Source organism: Cebus imitator, unplaced genomic scaffold, assembly GCF_001604975.1.
Source record: "Cebus imitator isolate Cc_AM_T3 unplaced genomic scaffold, Cebus_imitator-1.0 Scaffold38, whole genome shotgun sequence".
Taxonomy (NCBI): Eukaryota; Metazoa; Chordata; class Mammalia; order Primates; family Cebidae; genus Cebus; species Cebus imitator.
In genome coordinates, this window is record NW_016107353.1 from 7,312,171 (window position 1) to 7,334,352 (window position 22,182).

General features: G+C 45.0%; 2 protein-coding genes across 6 annotated transcripts in view; both read right to left on the bottom strand.

The window, feature by feature from the left end:
• CUNH1orf74 (chromosome unknown C1orf74 homolog) overlaps positions 1 to 1,566 on the bottom strand; it is a 139,179-nt gene extending 137,613 nt beyond the window's left edge. For all 4 annotated transcript variants that reach the window (XR_005199662.1, XM_037737398.1, XM_017525566.2 and 1 more), the window contains exon 1: positions 696 to 1,566. The gene's annotated coding sequence lies outside the window, so the exon portion shown is untranslated. The remainder of the gene's footprint in view (positions 1 to 695) is intronic.
• A 427-nt stretch (positions 1,567 to 1,993) lies between these two features.
• On the bottom strand, positions 1,994 to 22,093 carry IRF6 (interferon regulatory factor 6). Of its 2 annotated transcripts, none has more exons than XM_017525564.2 (9): positions 21,995 to 22,093; positions 17,960 to 18,031; positions 17,233 to 17,409; positions 12,666 to 12,870; positions 11,414 to 11,542; positions 8,486 to 8,644; positions 6,747 to 7,139; positions 5,938 to 6,056; positions 1,994 to 4,929 (listed from the first exon to the last, which is right to left on the bottom strand). In XM_017525564.2, the coding sequence occupies exons 3-9, from the start codon at positions 17,404 to 17,406 to the stop codon at positions 4,705 to 4,707; spliced, it is 1,404 nt and encodes a 467-aa protein (XP_017381053.1). In that variant the 5' UTR covers positions 17,407 to 17,409; positions 17,960 to 18,031; positions 21,995 to 22,093; the 3' UTR covers positions 1,994 to 4,704. The 2 variants fall into 2 exon arrangements, with proteins under 2 accessions (XP_017381053.1, XP_017381051.1); XM_017525562.2 differs by having other exon boundaries at positions 21,833 to 22,058.
• Between the last annotated feature and the right edge of the window lie 89 nt (positions 22,094 to 22,182).

The window sequence follows — 22,182 nt, forward strand, 5'->3', positions numbered from 1 at the left end:
ACAAAGCAGGAGCAGGGAATTATTAGCAGCCAGTAACACACCAGGAAACCTGCCAAAAGCCTTCCTGTTAAGTCTAAGTGTCTTCCAAAGGTTATTCTGTCCCTTTCTCTGCTTCGAAATGCTGACCCAACCCAGACAAGATAGGATCACCAATGCTACCTGATTTTTCTGGTTGACTTGGTCTCCCTCAATCTCAAATTCATGTGTCTTTCTAGCCTTACAGCTAGATTTACATTCTCTCTGGCTTTTATTCTAAATTTTATATGTTGCAAATTAAGTTCTCTGGTTCAAACCTTAAGGAGTTTGGGGCAGAAGCGGAGGCGGGGCAGTCTTTGGCAAAATTCACAGCATTTCGCCCAAAAGCCCTTCTGGGACAGAGCTCCAAGTTCTAAATGTATCCTTTCCACTGACAACTCCCCTACTCTTCCCACCAGGGAATAGTTGTAAGAATAGCAATTTGATTAATATGCACCAGAATGTGGACTAACAACCATCGCATCCTGACACATTAAAATGAATGAATGAAATCCGCTAGAACTGCAAGAAGGGTAGTATTTTAACTTCTGCTGGCCCCGCCTTCCCTTGCGATCCGACATCAAGAACCTTTGGAAGATGGGCTTTCTCTGATCCACACACCCCACACCAGAGCATATTACAGTGATTTGCTAAATGAGGCAGAAGTCTCTCTCACATACGTTCTTTTTCCACGTCCGCTACAGGTTCGCGGGCTCAGAAACTTTTTGCTGCTTCCTGCCTGCTGCCGGGAAGGCAGCTAGTCCCCCGCGCCCAGCCGCAAGCAACACTGCAAATCCCGCCTGTGCTGGGGAGACCCTCGCAGCCGGCTCCGCTCTAGGCCGGCAGACACCTTGTTGCGCATGCGCACCCACTCGGGTGCCGCCCTCATTCGCCCCATTCCGTGACGTCATCCAGCCGCTCTCCCGCCTCGCATTGGAACCACTAGCCAGGCCGCCTTGCCACTGCCGGAAGTTTGGGCCACCCTGCAGCCCGCCCTTTCCGGACAGGCAAAACCCGGCCCCACCTGTCTGCTTAGGAACTGGGAAGGGCGGAAGTGAACGAGAAAAGGCGGAACCTGGTGAAACTGGTTTCCCGCTGCTGCCCTCATTTTGCTTCGCCGAGCGTCCTCCGTCTCTTATGACGTCTGGGAATCCATAAACAGGGCACACAGCACTCTAAATTAACACCTTTGAGTTGTATCTGTGGAAATACGTTTTGTCCAGACGAAACAAACCTCAAGACAATATATTTTGCAGAATAGCCTCACCTATGGGTGGTGCTGCAGCGTTTTTTTTTGTTTTTTTTTTTTAACTTTGACTTCTCTAAATCATACATTTGAGAGACTTACAAGAACAGCTCTCTAGAGAGGGTGTGAAGGTGTGAGTATTCACTTTGAACAAATACATGCCAGCCATGCTGCTAGGTCCTGGAGGTATTGCAGTGTGCAAAAGACAAAACCCCCACTTTCATGAGGCATGAGGTCATGTCTACTGAATCTAGTTTGCTGATTTCAAATAAGAAATGAGACGTGATGACACAGGCTTTCCAGTCAGGTCATTACAAAGGAAAAGTGTTACTTCCCATAAGAGTTAACATCTTTTTAACTACCAGCTATTTGACCCATACCATGAAAAGAAAGGATTTCTTGAGAAAACCCCAATGTCTAAGGAAATGGCCCCAATTTATTTATACTTGGAGCAGAATAGAGATTAAGGGAATGACGGACACCTACAATGGAGTCGTCACTCCTGGGTCTATGTTGGTGGTGTCTTCAGATGGTGAAAAGTTAACTGTACAGTAAAGATGGGCTCAGCATGGGAGGAGGACCAGCTTATAGGAGTTATCAGCCTAACTCTGGTTCTTAGCTCAGAGGGAGTCAGAAGCTGAGAGCAGAAAGTAGTCTTCTAATTTTAGAATGTTTTCCTTCCCCCATTTATTTAATTTTCCCATGGTGGTTAAAAATAAATCCCTAAAAGACTGATTTAATTCATTCATTTATTCCAGCAACAAATATTTGAGAACACACTGTGTACCAGACACTGTCCTAAGGACTGGCAGCAAAGTCCAAGACAAACAATTCCTACCTTCAGCAAGTTTGTAGTCAAGCAGGATAAAGATGCTGAGCATTACGAGGAAAATGATTATTCTGAAAGGGGAAGCATAGGGTGCTACGGGAACATATAACCAGGGACCTAATTATATAGGAAAGGGGCCAGCCCAGATCCAACACTTGCTTCTCCCAGTTTACCTCCAATAGGTTCTTTTTAACTTGAACTAATCTAGTTTGGTGGAGTATACAGCAAGCAAAAGGAAGAGCTGTGACAAAATCTAACTCCCTTCCTAGTCTTAAGCAAGGTGAAGGCAAGGATGCAAAGACATCAATGGAGTAAGTGGTGGTAGCCATCAAAGGAAATAGAAGACTGAGGCCCTAAAAAAAGGAAACCTAAATTTATCCAGCAGGACAGAGAAAGAGCATTGAGGGTGATCAGCTGGGACCCCTGCATGTATGCTCCTGGCATTCTGAAAAGGAACCAAGACAAGGAAGAAAACGGGGTATCTAGTTAAGATCTCACAAATCACTCATCCATTCCTCTGACATGTTCATAAACTTTTCACAATGGTTACAAACCAAAAGCTTGGTATTTCTTGGCACTTTCCCAATACCCTTTACCAGCTCACATCATCTGGGCTCCCACCCAGAATACAGATAGCCTGTTAGCATTTCACAGAAGAACAAGAGTTGCCCTCCTAATTTACCTGCAGTGGGTTATTTTTAGCTTTGAGCTCCCACACACAGATGGGGCAGCCAAATATCAAGACCAAATCCCTCACTTCACCCACTCAACAAAGCGACCCCAAAATGTAAAGTTTCTGTGCCTTTAATGCTTCCTGGTCCCTAAAAACCCAACTTTTTCTTGAAGCTGGGCAGCTATCTTTAGCTACATTTCTTAAACTTTATTAGCATGGGCAATGCTTTTCATGATAGCAATTTCCACTAGGTCTCTTAGAAACTCTAAAACCAAGCCTTAAGCACTTTAAAAAAAATAAATAAGTCCTCGTGTCACCACTGATTTTGAACTTTTAATTTTTAAAAGAAAGCTAGCTCAACTTTTGAGTCATTTTCAAAAGTAGGAGATGGCCTGGTTTAAAGGCACCAGACTAGACATGGGCTTCCTATGTCCTGACACAGACAGATAGGCATCACTATTCAAGAGGACTGGGGCTTGAAACCACAGATTAGCATCTTATTTGTAATTTAGGTCCCAGATTGATTGACCCCAGGAGTTCAAGCCCAGCCTGGGCAACATAGCAAGACCTCATCTCTATAAAAATAAAAAAATTAGCCAAGCATCATAGTGCATGCCATTGTCCTAGCTACTCAGGAGGCTGAGATGGGACAATTACTTGAGCCCAGGAGCTTAAAGCTGCAGTAAGTATGACAATGACACTGCACTCCGGCCTCGGCAACAAAGCAAGACTCTGTCTCAGAAAAGAAGAGAAAGGCAAAAGAGTTAAAGACTCAAGCAAAAGTTTCTACATAAGACCAGTTTGTGACAGATAGAGCTGCACAGTTCTCTACCACTCTTTACCTTCACTGTTCACACCCAGATACTTCCACTAGTAAGGGAGACAAGCAGGTTTATACTAGGTGAGCCTTTCCAGAAGAGTACAGCCCAGCCCTTCTTCATCCCAGCCTTAACACACCCAACAACCCATTTCTTCCAACTGCAAAAAAATCTACATGATACTCTTCCTTTTGTACTCAGAGGAGTGTATCCTAGATCCCTAGCTGAGTCTAGCTCAAGGAAGAAAATAAAGAGAGCTCTTTCCTCTTAAAACTTCCACCTGAATCACATACTGTCATCTACCCCTCTCCCCACTCCTGCCCCCCACCTCCACACACACTGGTATTTGAATTGTAATAAGGTAAATGCCTGACAACCTATTCTTCCACAGAATCCCTAGCCTTTCTGTGTCAGTAGCTTCCCTTAGGACCCAAATTTGTGAGCTTTCACTTCACAGGCTGGGTGACTTTCAGACTTTGGCACCCACTTCTATTTAGATATCAAGTATGGTTTCTAAGCAACCAGCCAGCCAGCTCCTCTCCCTCTCACTTCCCCCATCAGGGAGCCAGCTTACTATACTAGCAGAACAGGTCAAACAGAGCTCGATCCTGGACAAATCAGTGCTTGAGGAAACTTCAACAAAACCAAGGAAAAATGTGGTACAAGAACAATGAAGAAGGAGTCTGTTCCAGGCAGTTTAGTCTTGTACAAGTAGAAGAAGGTCATCAAGTCGGTTTTAAAGTTGGATGCAGTTTCAGGCATCATTCCAATCTCTTCACTTTACAAGCAATAAATTCTGAAGCCCAGAGTTTAAAAGACTTGTTCAAGGTCACATTGGAAGCAAAGCTGCAGCTAGAACCCTGGTGTCCAAACTCCCAGGCCAAATCTCCTACTGCTATGCTACATCATACTACCATTAGGAGATTTGAAAAAGAAAAGTAAACTCTGAAGGGTGATTTTTCCATAAATTAAATCAGCTTTAAATCTAGGCATATTTGGAGAATCACAGACTTCTAACACTGTTAGAGAAAAGACAGATTTAAAAGCTGGTTAAATCTAAACAATAAAAAAATCCATATGTACAATACTATAAAAAAGAGAAGGAAGAAGATGGCATTCATGATTACTGGGGCGGCAGGGCAGGGGGCAGTTGCATGCTGGGGTTGGGCTGCATGGGCTGCCAGCTTTCCTGGGTTTGAAGGATGCGGTACAGCTGCTTCAGCTGAGCAACAATGTTATCTTTGATGTCTGGGGTTGAGATCTGCAGGCGGACACTGCCACTATCAAAGGATCGTGTGAAATCACCAGAAAACATCTCGTAGATCATCCGAGCCACTACTGGAATCACCTGTTTGGGACACAGAACATACGTGTAACCTCAGAGGAAAAGGTATTTGTAAATAGCATGATGGACCCAAGATTGAAGGACAGACCAAAGAGGCCCTGAGGAAGACCCTCATTCTACTATCTAAATATAGGATATGCCTTCCTCTCTTTGGACCATCCTCCTGCCAATGCTCACTCTGGAAGTTGGTTCAAATGAAGGTAGAGAACCTAGATGTAGCATTACATCACATGCCTAAATAAATGACAGCTTACTTTGCAAGACTTTTAACAAAATGTCATCTATTGCTTGCCTTGCTACACAACTCCAGGGGCCAAGCCCAAGTGGCCTTGCTGCCACGTCCTAGAACAAATTTATATTCCTAAAAGCAACTCAAAAGGTTTTTCTAAGAAAAGCTGGAAAAGGCCAAGCATGGTGGCTCACACCCATAATCCCAGCATTTCGGGAGGCTGAGGCGGGAGGATAACTTAAGCCCAGAAGTTCAAGACCGGCATGGGCAACATAGTAAGATCTCGTCTCTGCTAAAAATAAAATTAGGCCAGGCATGGTGGCCTGTGCCTGCAGTCCCAGCTACTTGGGAGGCTGAGGTGGGAGGATTGCTCAAGCCTGGGAGGTTGAGGCTCCAGTGGGCTGATATGGCACTACTGCACTCTAGCCTGGGCAACAGAGCAAGACCATGTCTCAAAAAAAAAAAAAAAAAAAGTGCAATTTACATTGTGTGTGTGTATAAATAAAGAAAAGCTGGAAAGGGTCATATCCTGTGAGGTTTCAGCAAGACTCTAAGGTCAGTAAAAGAATGAAAGATAAGATCTCCACTAAATCAGTCACCCACTTTAAGGACCTTGCCTTTTCCAGCATGGCTCCATTGCACAAACCTGAGTCTGTTACCCCACCTGATGAGATTAAAACCTACATGAGCTGATGGATGCTTGATGAAGGCTCAACCCAGACCTGGGGGCTAAAGCACTGGCAAGAAGGAAAAGAGTTGTTGACACAGCCTTATCTTCTCACCTGAACCAAGATAAGTTTCCTTTCCAAGGGTTTCCCATCTGGCCATTCTTCCCCAAAGCATAAGTAGATCTCAAACGGTGGCTGCTTCTCTATCTGTCCTTTCTGGTGGGCAATGAGATCTGCAGAAAGTGGAAGAGCAAGTTTGGTATGCTGGGTCATTCCACATCCACTCAACAAGTACCATCTGTTCCGCTGTCCATTACAATAGCCACTAGCCACATATGCTCACCAATTTTAAATTAATTAAACAGTTCCTGGGTCACATTAGTCATATTTATGTGCTTAATAGCTACACGTGGCTTGTGACAACCATACTGAATAGCACAAACATACTGAATAGTACAAATTTCAGAGGGTTCACTTGGACACCATTGATCACGACTTGGGGTTCAAACCACATTGTAAAAAAGTTACATCTCAGTGCTTTCCCTAAAACTGCCTGCTTGAATTCACCACTCAGATATTTCCCAAAAAAATACGTGCTATTCTGAATATATAACCGATAGGGTTATCTTCCAAAGTTAAAGACAAGCTGGTAACACTTGTCTCCCTCTTCTGCCATTGAAGGAGCCACAACCAACTTAAAAATAGCTTCCAAGTACATAGCCTTGGAGAGAAACTCCCTTCTTTGTTGCCTCAGTCACCTCCATTTTTTAGAACCACAGTTCTGTTCTCCCTTGACCTCCTCCAGAAGAAAGTTTTTAAGATCTTTGCCATGCCAGGAAAGCAGAGGGGTGAAAGGGAAGGATGGTGGAAAATGTACTTCCAGGGAACAATTCCTACCATCAACCTTCTGAAAAATGACTTACCACTGAGGAATGTTTCCAGACAAAACAGCTTGACCTTCTTTTGTCTCTCAATCAGGTTGGGAGCAACAAGTGACGGGGCACATGGCCCAGACCAGTACACCTTGCACTGGCACAGCCTGATGGCATAAATGGCGTGACCGCTGACCTCCAGGATCAGTCCTCTGTCCATGACGTCCAGCAGCTTGCTAGTGAACAGCTTCTGCTTCTCATTGGTAATATGTTCAGGACCTGGGAATTTGACCTGCTCCAGGCTGATGGGACCAAAGAGCTCCTCCTGGTCAGGCATGGGACCCAGATCCCCATAGAAGAGTCGGCAGCCCTGGGGGTTGCTCACGGTCATAGTCTGCCCGTACTCCTTCCCACGGTACTGAAACTTGATGTCCAGGTCAGTCACTGCAAGGTTAGAGATGACAGTGAGAGTCCTGCTTCACTGCTCTGCCTGGTCATCCCTGTGACTCATGCAAGTCCATTAAGATCAAGCCACCTTTCAACCAGCAATCAGGAAGGCCACTGCCATAGTTATCCTTCCTGCAATAAAGGGAGACATCAACATATCCCTGGAATATTCACTCAAAAGGCTTCCTGAAAGCAAACAGTTCAAGGTCCATCTCAACTATTTCTGTTCAATCACCACACCCTAAGGGCTACAATTTCATCAAGTAAAGTGGTCCTAGTATCCCCATGCTATACTGACTGAGTCTTTATATCAATGGGCATTGGAAGGAGCTAAAAACTAAAGTATCTGATTTCTGTCTCATTTTTTGCTTATTGTTTAAAGAAAGCTGAGGAACATAAAGCAATACCAAACAATTTTTCTGAAAATGACATGTGAGCACACACACTGGGGATCTGTTCTAATAATATACCACAAAAGGACACAGTTCACAGCAAAGTTAATTTTTACTCAGCAAATCTCCAATGAACCCAATACCCCTTATCAAAGCTACTTAGCCTCTTGAACAAAATTGTATTAATAGCACTCACACACCTACCATGTGTAGTGTGAAAGGGAGACCCAGGCATAAATTTGCACCAAATTCAGAAAGAGGTGTTTTCTGTAGGTCCTAAAGCCTCTCAAAATCCAAGAGCCTCCTCTACCAAATCTGTGGCCATTAACCTCCCTGTTCCTCAACTGACCTTGTCACTGAATCCCCCCGCTTGAGTGATAAACCTGGGCCTCCTACCCACCTAAGACCTGAATAACCTGGAGCTGGAGCTGTAACCAATCAGAGCATCCCCATGGGCAAGTACGTATCAACCAATGTTTTTTCTTCTTTCTTTTTTTTTTGATACCAGGTCTCATTCTGTTGCCCAGACTGGAGTGCAATGGCATGATCATGGCTCACTTCAGCCTCGACCTTCTGGGTTCAAGTGATCCTCCCACCTCAGCCTCCCAAGTAACTGGGACCACAGGCATGCACTGCCATGCCCACCTAGTTTTTTTTTTTAATTTTTTTTGTAGAGAGTCTCACTATGTTGCCTCAGCTGGTTTCAAACTCCTGGCCTCAAGCATTCCCCCCACCTCAGCCTCCCAAAGGGCTGAGATTATGGATGTGAGCCACCACACCCAGGTGGGCCAGTGTTTCTTTACTTCTTCCCTGGTGACTCATGGGCTAGCCAGAAAGTACCTCTAGGAGAAGTGGTTTTTTAATACATGGCAAAGAAAAGAAGTCAGAAAGCAGAACAGGAGTCTGCAACAGGAGCAGAAGACCTAGCAAGAAAGACAAAGTCACACTTACTTGGGAGAGAGCTGATCCACAGTTCTGGAGAGCTATAGAAGGGCTGTATAGGTGCCTGGGGTACTTCCATCTCCAGGGGTTCAGTTTTGGGCCACACTGCTTCAGGGCTGCAGTTGCCTACACTGCAGTTGCCCACACTGGCTGGCGCCATGGGAGAACCTAGAACAGAAGCATATGGTGAGCAGACAGGGTACCACACATGCACATTGCTTCCTGATGCTCTGAGAATTCACAACGTCAGCAGACAACAACTAAACACTGAACTCTGATCCAGTGTGATCTTCTAGCCCATCAGTGATCCCCATAACTTACACAGTAAGAAATAAGATTCCCTGCAGGTTCCCGTGCTCCTGCTTCCTCATCAAATTATTTCTCCCATAAATTCATAGATTTAAAAACCTTTGTTTGCTGAAGATTAACAGACAAGTCAGTTTTCCCTGGAGGTTAAATTACAAGGAGTAAGAGATTCGGCCCCAGAAATTAAATAGAAGCTGGTTGTCTTCCATAAAATGAACTCAACCGAATTAGCTGATTAGCTTCGAGGAACTGTTAATGCATAGAAATCCCTTTAAAAACAAACAAATACTTTTACATGCATAAAATGTCTAGAAGGATACTCAAGAACCTAGAAGGATCTGATTCCTTCAGGAAAAGAAATGACAGGTTCAGGGACAGGACAGAAGAAAACCTTTCCATTGATTTACCTTTTTGTACCATTATGAATTTAAACCATGTAAAAGTATTATTTATTCAAAAGGATCCAATATCCCTGCTACTGTCAAAGTTGACTTGCTTCAAAGTCTACAGATTTCTCCTCCTAGCCTCACCTCTTAGGCATCTATTCTTCAACAATTCTTCATCCTCTGCCCCAACAGCTCTGAAATCATAAAAGTTAATGTTTCTTTTGACCCTTTGTGGATAAGCCTGTTTAAATTTATGTTCCCATGTTACTTTTTTGTTTTTAGTATCTATTCTACAACTTTCCAAAAGAGGATTAAAGGCAGATTAAGTCATAAGGACAGGCAAATATTAGCTTTAATAAAATATAAACAGAAATAGGAAATCAGGATCCTGGAAATAAATTGCATCCTTATAGGGGATGAGAATAACAGAATGAGTCAGCCAAACATTTGGGAAAGGATCCCACATTTCTAGATGTTCAATTTCACTAAGTGGGAATGTCACATGTGGCAAATTTTTTTTTTTTTAACTTTTATTTTAGTTTCAGGGATATATGTGCTGGTTTGTTATACAGGCGAATTACGTGTGCTAGGGTTTGGTATACAGATTATTTAGTCACCTAGTTAATAAGCATAGTACCTAGTTTTTAATCCTCATCCTCCTCCCACCCTCTGTCCTCAAGGAGGCCCCAGTGTCTATTGTTCCCTTCTTTGTGTCCATGTGTACTCAGTGTTTATCTCCCACTTATGAGTGATAACATATAGTATTTGGTTTTCTATTCCTGTGTTAGTTCACTTAGGATAATGCCCTTCAGCTACTTCCATGTTGCTGCAAAAGACATATCACTCTTTTTTATAGCTGCATAGTATTGCATGGTATATATGTACCACATTTTCTTTATCCAATCCACCGTTGATGGACATTTAAGTTGATTCCATGTCTTTGCTATTGTGAATAAGTACTTCAGTGAACATATGTGTACATGTGTCTTTATGATAGAACAATTTATATTATACCCAATAATAGGAGTGTGGAGTAGAATGGCAATTCTGATTCAAGCTCTTTGAGAAATCACCAAACTGCTTTCCGCAGTGGCTGGACTAATTTACATTCCCACCAGCAGGACAGAAGTGTTCCTTTTTCTCCATAACCTCATCAGCATCTGTTATTTTTTGACTTTTCGAAAACAGTCATTCTGACTGGTGTGAGATGGTAGTTCATGGCGGTTTTGATTTGCATTTCTCTAATAATTAGTGATGTTGAACATGTGGCAATATTGACCTGGAAGATCTCTATGAAACTTCTCTTTACCTGTACTTGGTTGCAAAGATATAAATGGAAGGATAGGTGAAGGAGGGCCAGTGGACAGACAAGTGTCATTTCCTGATTCTCAAAGGTAGGGGCATCACCTAGGGTAAGGTACTTTAAAATTCTAAAGAAATCATCTTGATATCCTATCATCTTGATATCCTAAGTTTTATAGGTGGCACAAGCTATCTCATTTTGACCCATTGCAGCCGGATCGTACTAAAAAGACAATGAAAAACTGGTCAGCTGGATGCAAGTCATTTGAGTAGGAGCATTTCAGTGGACAAATGAAGTAAAGATGCTGCCGAAGAGCAATGCGATTTGTGTTCATGTGTCCTTGGAAGATGCAGTGGGAGATTCGGTACCTGCTCTGTCACACAGTGGATTCTCAAGCTCCCAACTCAATGTTCCTGGGAAGCTGGATTCAAAAGCCCATAAAAGAAAAGTCTCTTGCAGATAAGTCCTGTCAGAGACTAGAGTTAGCAGCTATCGACATCACAAGTTTCCTGTGATACAGCCTAAGCAGAGTAGTCCTTGTTAAAGAAGTGTCACAGAATTTATACCAAGGGAAATACTGCAAGAGTTTGCCCATAACTCATAAAAATCACGCTGTACTTGGCCTGAAGGAAATCGGCAAAATGTATAACTGATGATATATTTGTATGTGGGATTAAGAATGAATTCAAGTTTTCTATTTCTTGGAATTAGCACATAAGCTTCAGAAGATGTTCTATTGCCTGAAATCCACCCACTCTACTGGGATAACTAAGCCAGCAGGGAGTTCCTCACCTCTGACTCCCGCTTGCTAACAGACCAGCAGCCTGGCTGCAGGGACCCATCCTGCTTTCAGGTCAGTGGTGGCCAATGTATTGACAGTTCCAAGGTCAAAACTCCTTACATCCTCCCTATGTCTCTGTACCACATGTCACCCCTGCTCACCATTGATGTTCAGGAAGGGGAACGTGTCCTGGATGGGAACATGGTGCTGCGACTGATCCAGCTCATCTTCCTCATCTTCCTCATCGACATCATTGTCCTTCTCATCCCAGGGAGCAGACCCTGTGGATCCTACCCAAGATACACAAGCTCACAGGTGAGCCATTCAGGTTGCACTGCCATCCCTCCCTGCAGCTGACCCACCATTCAAACTAGGGACTGCTAGCCCAGAGACTCCTCAGGTTCAGTACACAACCTCAATGTCCTAGCTAAACAGAGTGAGAATCAAGGGTGTATTAATCCTTGTTCTAACTCTTCCTACAGAGCCCCAATGCAAGCTGTCCTCTCTTCTTCTGTCCAGGAGTTGACCCGACTTCCTTCTCCTAGAAATCTCCTACACATTAGCATACCTACACATTAGCTTCCTATGCACTAGCATCCCTTGATGCTAGAGGACACCAACTACTCATCCTTTTAAGTTTAATAAGAGGAACGAACGCTTCTCTCATGGCAGGACCTCCCTGGATTCACTGGAGCGTACATCTAAATTATCTGGCTGTTAGTATTTGTTAAGTATGGAGTTAATAGGAGGGATCAGGAGGTATTCTCTTAGTCAAAGTATCCAGTGAATTAAATGATCACCCACCCAATATTTATAAAGAACTTATTTACCCTGATTTTGTCTCTATTATATGTATCAAAACATCACTATATACCCAATGAATATGTACAATTATTATTTGTCAATTTAAAAAAAAATTTTTTACAGATCATGTTAATTTTTTACAGACGATGTTCATTGATTCTTACAATAGCTTTTGAAGTAAATAGGAAAGCTGAGATCCCATATTTTAGAGTGGGAGAAACTGAGGCTCACAAGAGGTAAAATGACTTGATTCAAGTCCCACAAGTAGTAAAGTGAGGTTTAGGACTCAAACCTTCTAAGCTTTAATCTCTTCTCCTTCAAAATTACCTGGCCTCTTGAATCCCAAGAGAGGCTACTTTTACAGTAGAACTGTATACCCCTCCATTTTCTAATGCTTTAAGTAACCAGGCTAAAAAACATTCCCCTAAGTGAGCACAACTTTGCTGACTTTGTGTCTTTTGTTTTCTGGGTCCTTCCCAGAGAAAGGCTTTCTTGCTTTACCCATCTTAAACTTTGTAAATCAGGCTGTTCTCAAGTTGACTATCTCTTAAGAGTCCAGCCCAGAATCTGGCATACTGCCCACATTCTCCCCAGCACCCGGGGCCTTACCTGGGTTAATGATCGAGCCCTGGGGCTGAGGGATGTCACACACTTGATATATCTTCACCGGGTTCATGGGCACCTCCTTGGTGCCATCATACATCAGGTTGAATTCTCTGCTCTTATTGAGAGCACAGCGCAGCTGGGCCTTCCATTTAGCTGGGTCAGGGTCATCCACCCCTTCCTGGTACTTCCCTGTCTCTACAGCCCAGGCCTGAGAACAAGAAACCACGGTGAGTCCTACCATTGCCCAGAACCACTGCAAAGTGTGTGCTTACCCTTTCTCATAGATAGACACACACACACACACACACTCTCTCTCTCACACACACTCATCCATCCTCTCTCTCTCTCTCTCTCTCTCTCTCATGACTGCCTCACCATCCCAACCCCAATTGACAGAGACTGCAGCAGGAAACACTGCCCTTAGGACCAGGCAGGCAGGCGCCTAAGGGAAATAAAGCCATGTGCAAACACAATATATTGAAAGGAGAAGCCTTATCTCAAGCATTGGTACCAGCACCCTCAAGATGACAATGCTATAATAAAGGGCTGAAGATAAAGTCTGGGGAAAATATGCACCAAAATGCAGATCATAACTCTGGATAGCAGAATTTTGAGTAACTTTTTTTTGGCTTATTCGTTTTTGACATGAGTTGCTTATACAACAATAGGTAAGACAAAGAAGTATGGCAGAGGATATGAACAGTTTGGCCTTTTGGGTTCCCTCCTTTCAGTCTTCAATCTGATACATAAATAAAGAATTATAGAAACCAAGTGGTTTTGGGAGGGAAGAAAACACATTGGGAGTTCAGCTTGTCCCACTGGCCGAGGGCCTCAAGTCCTAAAAATTCCACACCCCTTACCTTTCCCTATCCCCTCAAAGTTCTATTTCATGAGATACATCATGCTATCAACCACACCAGTGGCTGGCAGCACAGACTAAAACCACTTTGATGCCTTCTCTCTGGTTTCTAAATATGAAAACTCACAGCACTTTTCCCAGACAAGGAGAAGAAGTTTGCCTCCTCAATGAGGAAAAAAAAATCTAAGCCACTCAAGCCATAGACCAAGGTACTCAGGAGCAAAGCAGGGAGTAGAATCCTAACCCTACATTTAGCTTTAACAGGCATTCTTGTTTCCGATCATGGGATAGCCACTCTCCCCCACCGCTGACAAGTTCTCTGATCTCTTTGTGCAGGAGTACAACTTGTTCTAATGGCAAAAAAGTAGGTGCCAGTAGCAGAGAACTCAAGACCGGAAGCACACACCAATATTTTCAAGCTAACAGGGGTATGACTTGTCCAAACCCAATCCCTTCCTCTGATTCTGATCATAGGCTTCTTCCTCAAGCTGAAATTGAATTTTTCTGCCCCATCCTTCAAGAGCTTTGGTCTCCTTCAGCTAAAGAACCTCACAATCATGACGAAGTATCCTCAAGAGTTAATCTAAATCCTCCTCCCTCAATTCAGATCACTTCCTCTCAGATTTGGGTCCCTCCGTTTGTTTTGTGGTATGGAATGAAGACGTTTGACAAAATTGTGCTGCCCCAGCTGGCAGAGCACACACTAGGGGGCCTAACTCCCGTTCCATTCTATCCAACCCCCTAAAGGAGATTTCAACTTCACTGCTTGCTGGTATCTGGAAGGCCTATCTCCAGTTAACTGGCAGTACCTGGCTGCTGTTTCCCCACATTTTCCCTTCTGTTCGTTTGATCCTCTGTGCCCATGCTAACTCTGGCCCCACCCAGCTGACTTGGGCTATGAAGACTTTGGCAGAGGTCTGCACATTTCTGTGGCTTCCTAAAGCTTTGCTCTTCCATGGAGAGGAGCCAGACCAACCAGAACAAGAGCCCCAGCCTTCCTGCTCACCGTTCAGCCATTCCCAGGACCCACCCAGATGGCACTGAGGCCCCCAGGCTGATGCAGTGAAGAGCCATATTCTTCAAGACTGGAACTTTAGATTCAAGAAAGGGAGCCTAGGAGGAACCATGTGGCAATCATTGTGACTTATTAAATGGGTTTGCTTGTTCAAACCCATTCTGAGTCTTGCTAACAAGAGAGTCTAATCATTGTGCAGGTCCTTATTTCTCTTCCTAAAGTGGAAATAATCTCTGCATTTTTATAGTGCTTTACGAATCCCTTCCCATACTTTATTTCACTTGATTCTCACAGGCGAGAACAGTTTCATCCCCATTTTACCAAAGGGGGCACTGAAGCCCAGAGAGGTTACAAAACTTGCTCAAGGCAACACATGCAGTTGATGGTAGCAGAATTTGAGGTCAGGTCTTCCAATTCTTGATCAGAAAGGGCAGTATAATGGGGGGCAGGTGGGATGGAGACAGAAAGTCATGGGTTCAAATCCTGACCCCACCATTTACTGGCTGTGTGATTTTGAAAAGTTATTCAGCCCCTCTGAGACTTGGCTTCTGCATTAATAACATGAAGGTAATACCTCCCTCAGAGGGTTGTCATCAGAATTAATGGACACAGACACCTATTTAATGTTAGTTCCCCACCTGGATATCCTGCTAAAGGCCATCAGAGTTTGGTGTCTGTGAAAGCACCCTCCCTCTGCACTCTGCAAACAGATGCACAAACATAACTAAACAAAACCATCTCCCCACAGCCTAATTTTCTGCAAGCCCCAAGCATGCAAGCCCAAAGCATCACTCTCATGAGTAGGGCTTTCAGGAAGCAGTTTCTTCCCCAGGGCCAGCCACTGTCAGACACTTTAACAGCAAACCCAGTTTCAGACCATGGCCACAAAAGGCCAACCAGGCCAGGATGGGCCCCTGCCCTTCTCAATGCCAAGTCCAATAATTGGTGCTGGGTTTTGTCTTGTTTTGCTTTTAATTGAGATGGATTCTTACTCTGTTGCCCCGGCTGGAGTGCAGTAGCACGATCTTGGCTCACTGCAACCTCCACCTCCTGGGTTCAAGTGATTCTCCTGCCTCAGCCTCCTGAGTAGCTGGGACTACAGGTGCCCACCACCACACCAGGCTAATTTTTGCAATTTTTTTTTTTTTTCTTTTCTAGTAGAGACAGCGTTTCACCATATTGGCCAGGCTGGTCTCAAACTCCTGACCTTGTGATCCACCCGCCTCAGCCTCCCAAAGTGCCGGGATTATGGGTATGAGCTACTGTCCCCGGCACAGTGCTCATTTATAGGTGCTAACTTCATCACTTTTATATCATTATTTAAAATCTAAATGAAGAGCACTCATTTACCTTCTAAGTACCTTCAGGCCAATTTTCTCTCTGCCTGTCCTCTCTAGACCTGACATAACTGAGCTGGGTGGGAAACATGCCAAGGATGCTTTCTTTTGAATCCTGCACTCACATTTTCTGTCTTTTCCAAACCCGGTCTCAGTAAGGACCCGAGGCATGAATCTTGCAAGCCCTACAGTACAGATTGTATTTCACTCACGACTTCTAGCTTATATCCAAAGAAGAAAGGGGCAAACTAGCTTCTCAGTGTCTTGGGGACACAGGAACTAAAGCTACTCATGAGATGGAAGTGACCAAGACAGAAGCTGGTCAGGAGCAGAGGCACAGCCTCCAGGGTTTCAATCCACAGGAAAACCTTTCCCACGAGAAGCCTCTCCACTTACTTCTGTCTTAAATCAAGCTTTGGTTTCACTTAAATTTTGCAAAATGCTATGTGATTAAGTCTTTTCAGTTAAATAAAATGACTGTCAGTGCTATTTCTTATTTTTAAAAACATTTATAAAATTAAAACTTGTAACTAAATCACTTTTAATTTTTAAGGGGCAGTTATAGATGAGGCAAAATATTTTAACTCACAAGAAAATCTTACCAGGTGCAAGTGGCTCATGCATGTAATCTGAATACTCTGGGGGGCTAAGCAGAGAGGATCATTTGAGCCCAGGAGTTCAAGACCAGCCTGGGCAACATGGTGAAACCTCACTCTACAGAAAAAATACAAAAATTAGCCAGTGGTGGTGTGTGCTTGTAGTTCCAGCTATGTGGGAGGTTGAGGTGGGAGAATCACTTGAGCCTAGGAGGTCAGGGCTGCAGTGCGCTATGATCATGCCACTATACACTCCAGCCTGGTTGACAAGGCAAGACCCTATCCCCAAAAAAAAGAAAAAGAAAGAAAAAAACTTGCTGAGAGCCCTCTATACCAATCCCATAAGCTATACTCGGTGCCTAATAGTTCTGCCCTGGTCTGAGTATCCATTCCCAGGCCAAACACCTCTCTCCATAGCAAGAGCTCTGAGTGAGGAGGAAGAGTCAACTGCTGATCTTTGGTAGCTTTTGAAACAATCATATCACTGCAATCACTAAAAATAAGAGTTTTAACCAACCCCAGCTGGTATACTTTGGGATGTGATTGAGTACCTTCAACAATGGGAAAGAATAAAGGGCTTCAACCACTACAAACAGGCCCCCAAAAGAGGAATTACTATGCCTGCTGAGTTTGGGCACCACCATCATAAGCATTCTCTCTGTTTCACCAGTTTTAGGTCTAGTATATTCCTCATACCAAATTTAAAAAAATAAAAATAAAAAAACAAATCCAGAAAGGTCTGATGGTAGAAGAAGTCCTTTACCTTAAAAATGGTATTTTCCTCTTCTTGTTGAGGGCTATGCCGGGTGGCATGTTTCCAGGGAATCTGGAAGCGCTTAGAGTCCCTGTGTAGCCAGATGAGCCCAGGGTAGAGGCCACTATCCACCTGGGCCACCAGCCAGGGCTTCAGCCGGACTCTGCGGGGGTGGAGGGCCATGATCTGGGGGTTCAGGGGGAGAAGTGGGAAGAGCAGAAGAATTAAGCCAGCCACTGGGAACCCTTCCCAGCCACCTTTCCCATCTACTAGAGCTACAGTTTCACTAGATTACAGCAAAGAAACTAAATATGGGAATAAACTGTGCCAGGTGGGAAAGAAAAGAGGTTAAAAGGTTCTTTTCATTGATTCCAAAGCCATTTATACTTCATGCTTTAGCCAAATCAGACTTATCATACAAGTAGATCACATTTCTTCTATTTAAATCCTGAAGCAGAAAAATAAAAAGGTGATGTCATCCTGCTGGAACACAGTCCTTCCTGAAGCACCAAGGGCTTTGGAAGAGAAGGGAAATTGTTCTTTTCAATCTCATCTCAGGAGAAGGAAGAAAAAAGTTACGGAAACAGCAACAACTATATAAAAAAGAAGCTGAAGCATGTTCTCTTTTTAAACAAGACAACTAAAGGTGAATGGGAATATTTTAGAAAGAAATGACACCACCATGGGGAGAGAGAAGTAGGTGAGGGGTATATCCCAGACTTGAGTCCTCACTTACATGGAAGAGCAGGCAGTGTGTCCACAGGGATCTGAAGAGTCGACTTGGCTTTCCCTTGGCCGCTCAAAGGTTCTGTATGGAGAAAAGGGGCGTCTCAGCTGGATATCCATACAACAGTCCAGTGTCTGGGAGAAGGATTGGGCACACTGGTGACAAAGGCTCTGAGAACACTTCTCCGCAACTTAGTCTGGTAAAGCTCAGAAGTCCTAGGATAACCAAACACTAAAGTACTAAGAGTACTTAGAGCACTAAAAACAGTCATGAGACAAGCTTTGCATGGCTAGGGCAGCCTCCTCCCTTGGGTCTGTTTATCTCCCAATGAAGCCTGGAGTGAACCGATTGGTTGCAGGAGACAGCCTGGGTAAAGTCTGCAATTGATTCTCATAAAAATACATGTGCCTAGCAGATAACATTCAACAGCAGCTGGCACTCACAGCAGAAAACAAAAGCCTTCCCAGATTGGGTGCCTGATTAAAAAAACTAGTCACTGGAGAATTGTTTGCCTGAGATGTTGTGTTTGGATTTTCTGGTGTTCTTATTTTGTTTTTAAGATGAGAATGAGATGCCTGGAAAAAGAACACTCATTCAACAAATATTTGTTCATCAGCTACTGTGTGCCAAGCGCAGTGTTAGTTACTAAACACTAAAGCTCAATGTTCCTTCTTGAGAAGCTCCACATTGGAACTTCTCAAGCCCCACGATCGCCTGAGGAGGAGTGGAAGATAAATAGGCCATCTTCATACCCAGAACGATCCCTACCTGGATCATAGTTCTGAAACCAAACAACCTGAGTCAGGTGAAGACTCTACCCAGAAGAGCTTAGCTGACAGAGTGGTCCGTAACACCACTTCTCTCCCCAGATTCCCAACAAATGTGAAAAACCCAAACCCAACACGGCGTCTGGCACTTTAAGAGCAAGGTAAGACCTGCTCTCACCTGAGCTTTCTGACCCAATTACCAACTCCTGCAACTGAAACCTTCCCCCTGGGAGCACAGTGGGTAGGTAAGGTTGGCATGAAGTGTTCAAGTGCCCCCACATAGTTGGCCTTGAATTACTGTGTTTTGTAGGGCAGCATGTGAAATCATCAAACCATGGGGTACATTTACACCTTATAAGGAGGAGGGATGCATATTCTCTCAAGGACTAGTTCTACCTTCTGCTCCCCAGTCCTATCACTGCAGAAAAGGGGATGAAGCAAGGGAAGGAAAAAGAGGATAGGGAAATCGGCACCAAATCAGTCATATAGTAAGGAACTTTTGATAATTTCCATTGCAATACTGGTAAGTGCTGTGTCTGGGCCTATCAAACATTAAAATCCACCTCTTGACCGATAGTGTGTTTGAAGAAAAGTCCGAAAGGGCTTACTGCAGTTGATCCAAAGCCCACTGTGAAAAAATTAAGGCAATCAGGCCAAGATCAGGAGCTGCCCCTGATGATGGGAAAGGTGAAGCAGCCACCCATAGAGATCAGTGATTAAGATCGAGAGCCCTGGGTTCTCAGTGTTCTCCTAAGATGGAACTACACATGAGCAGTCCTGCCTTAGCCTCATGGAAGGAGCCCCAGCCTGCCCTCCTCCAAGCCCATGCCCTGCCTCCCTCACTGTAAACCCTCTCCACCTTCTGAAAGTCAGCCAAGATCTCCCCCACCTACCACCTATTAACTACAATTCTAAAAACAGGCAGAGATGGAAAAATTGAAAACCCAAATGACCGAGACGGGAATGGTTCATTATGTCACAACCACAGGCTGTAACATCAAGTAGCCATTAACAACAGCTGTCAGAATTTTTATTATATTCAAGGAAATGTTTACAATATGAAGTTGTGGGGGCAGGAGGAATACAGCATACAACTTGACTGTGTAGCACTATCTCCATCTTGTAACACAGCATATACTTGCATACACGTGCACATATACACGGAACTGAAAAGAGGAAATAAACACACCAATGCAACAAGATATTTGTAATGATTATCTAGTGAGGGAATTATGGGTGCTTTTTACATTCTCCTATATACATTATATATGATTCATAGTTTAGTACAATGTTACAATTTATAATATAAAAAACTACAAGTAATATTGTTAACCTTAGGACAATAAGACATTTTTTATGAAGGATGGTAACAACAATCCTTTGTATCTGTGTAGGCTTTACAATTTTTGCATGAACCCTTTCCTAACATGTATGATTTCACCCTCATGACCTGAACGTGGTATCTCTCTGCCCATTTTACATCTGGGCTGAGATGCTTTACCTCCTAAGTCAGGTCTGTACCAAACCCTGCCACTGCACCCTCTCTTCCATGTCCCTCTCATCTTCTTCTATGCTCCAAGAAAGTAAACTAAAAACATCAACAAAGATCCCAACAGCATAGAGGGCCAATAAAGTGACTGAGGTGGAGACTGTGTACATCCACTCTCTAACACACCTAAATCAGAGTTCTCTTTCAAAACAATCTCACCACCTAAATCCCAACACCTGCAGAACCACCTTAGCCTAGCTGAACTCATCTTGATATCTCTAGCTGCAAAATGTAAGGCCTGTGTCTCTAACAGGTATTTAACCAGCCAAAGGACAATGATGCAAACCTATCTATTCCCCTCACACTGAATATAGAAGCGGGGAACTTTCAGTTCCTCGGGGCACTAACTGTCCTCTTCCATACCCCCTATGCTAGGCAGCGGATCCTCCATAAACACCCTCATTGCCGCCTCCATAGACCCTCCCCTGACTAGTTTCCAGGGGCACTACCACTCCAAAGCTGAGATTTGGCCGTCAGTGGTTTCACTCAGCTTAAAACACACGCCATTTCTTGCAGACAAGTCTGAGCAGTCCCAGTTCTTCCCTTTCTCCTGAAGGAAGTGAAATGCCATCCTCTAAGTTCCTCAGGCTTCCCTGTTTAGTTTAGCCCTGCTTAGGGGTAAACTCCAGGCCTCTAGCCAAAATCCCCACACCCTACCCCCTGCTGGATGGAAGTTAGGGTCTGGCAAATGGGAGTTTCAAGGTACTGAGTGCCACTGTCACACATCATGCACACGTCTCATCCTAAACCACGCTCCTGGGTCAGCACCAGCCTTCACCAGTCCCACCCAAGTGCCTTCCTCTCCCTTCCCTCACTTCCACTCTTGACATCCAACAAGACAACAGGTTGAGACAGGGTGACCCTTTACCACAGAGCAGGCTCCCTGTAAAGAGGACACCTCAGGCCTCCTTTCCAAGTCAGGCCTGAGAGACTTTCCCCATTCTCCATACCACCCTCCAGCCCCTTCGGGCAAAGAGGGCCCACCCCCAGAGCAACCACACCCCAGCGCCATCCTCCCCAACACCTACCTCCGCTCCTTGGAAATCCATGGGTGTCTCCCAGGCCCAGGGCGAAGGGCCTAACTGTGCCAAACAGACTCAGGGAGGGAAAACAAACCGCCAGTGCTTCCCAAGCTCCTGGCCACCCTCACCCCAGTTTCCCCAAACGCCCACTAGGACCAAGGGCCTGCGGACCTGGGAAGTCCCCTCTCTGGGGCACAGAGGCCAGCGGCAAGTTGTTAAGACTGAAGGGGGCGCGGTGCTCAAGCTCTACCAAATAGCGGGGTGGGTGGGGGCCGAGACAGTGCCCTCCGTTTCGGCGGTGGGGGTAGGGAGAGCAGACACAAGTGTGGAGTCGGGAGGGGCCTAGCGCTACAGAACTGGGGCCGCCCCAGAGCTATCTAGAAGAGGGCGACAGGTACCCCGTCCCACTGGGTAACCCCCGCAAACACACAGATGCCCCCAAGCAAGCTCTCCCACCCCCCACAAACTACAGGGACAGGTCCTACTCCACCCACGGGGGAGCCTCCCCTCCCTCAACCTGGTCCCCAGAAGTTGGCGTCCCCACCTTTGCCCAATCTGTCCACCAGAAGCGGACGTCCCTCCGAACTAAGTCCGCAGCGAAGATCAACCGTCGCTACCACGCTCCTCGACGTCTTGGCCAAGGGGCTCCTGGCTCTACCCAAACACGGACTGCGGGCTCCTTTCCCCGTCCCGCACCAGCCCTTACCTGCCCGGCCCAGGTGCGCCGAGCTCACGTCAGCGCCTCGCCCCAGGACGCCGCAGACCTCGCAGCGCCCGGCCACGCCTCCCAGGTGCGGCCACGCCCTCCGGCGTTCGGGATTGGCGAGCTGCAAGAAATGCGATACTCCGCGTTCTGGGCGGCCCGGCCCGGCGGCGTCCGGCCTGGGTTCCACC

What these genes read in the sequence shown, in the direction of transcription:
- IRF6 (XM_017525564.2), bottom strand. Translation starts at nt 17,406, where the DNA reads ATGGCCCTCCACCCCCGCAGAGTCCGGCTGAAGCCCTGGCTGGTGGCC. An exon ending in GTGGATCAGCTCTCTCCCAA is followed by an intron (nt 7,140 to 8,485) that starts GTAAGTGTGACT and finishes CTAACCTTGCAG; the next exon opens with TGACTGACCTGGACATCAAG. An exon ending in GGAAACTTATCTTGGTTCAG is followed by an intron (nt 4,930 to 5,937) that starts GTGAGAAGATAA and finishes TGTCCCAAACAG; the next exon opens with GTGATTCCAGTAGTGGCTCG.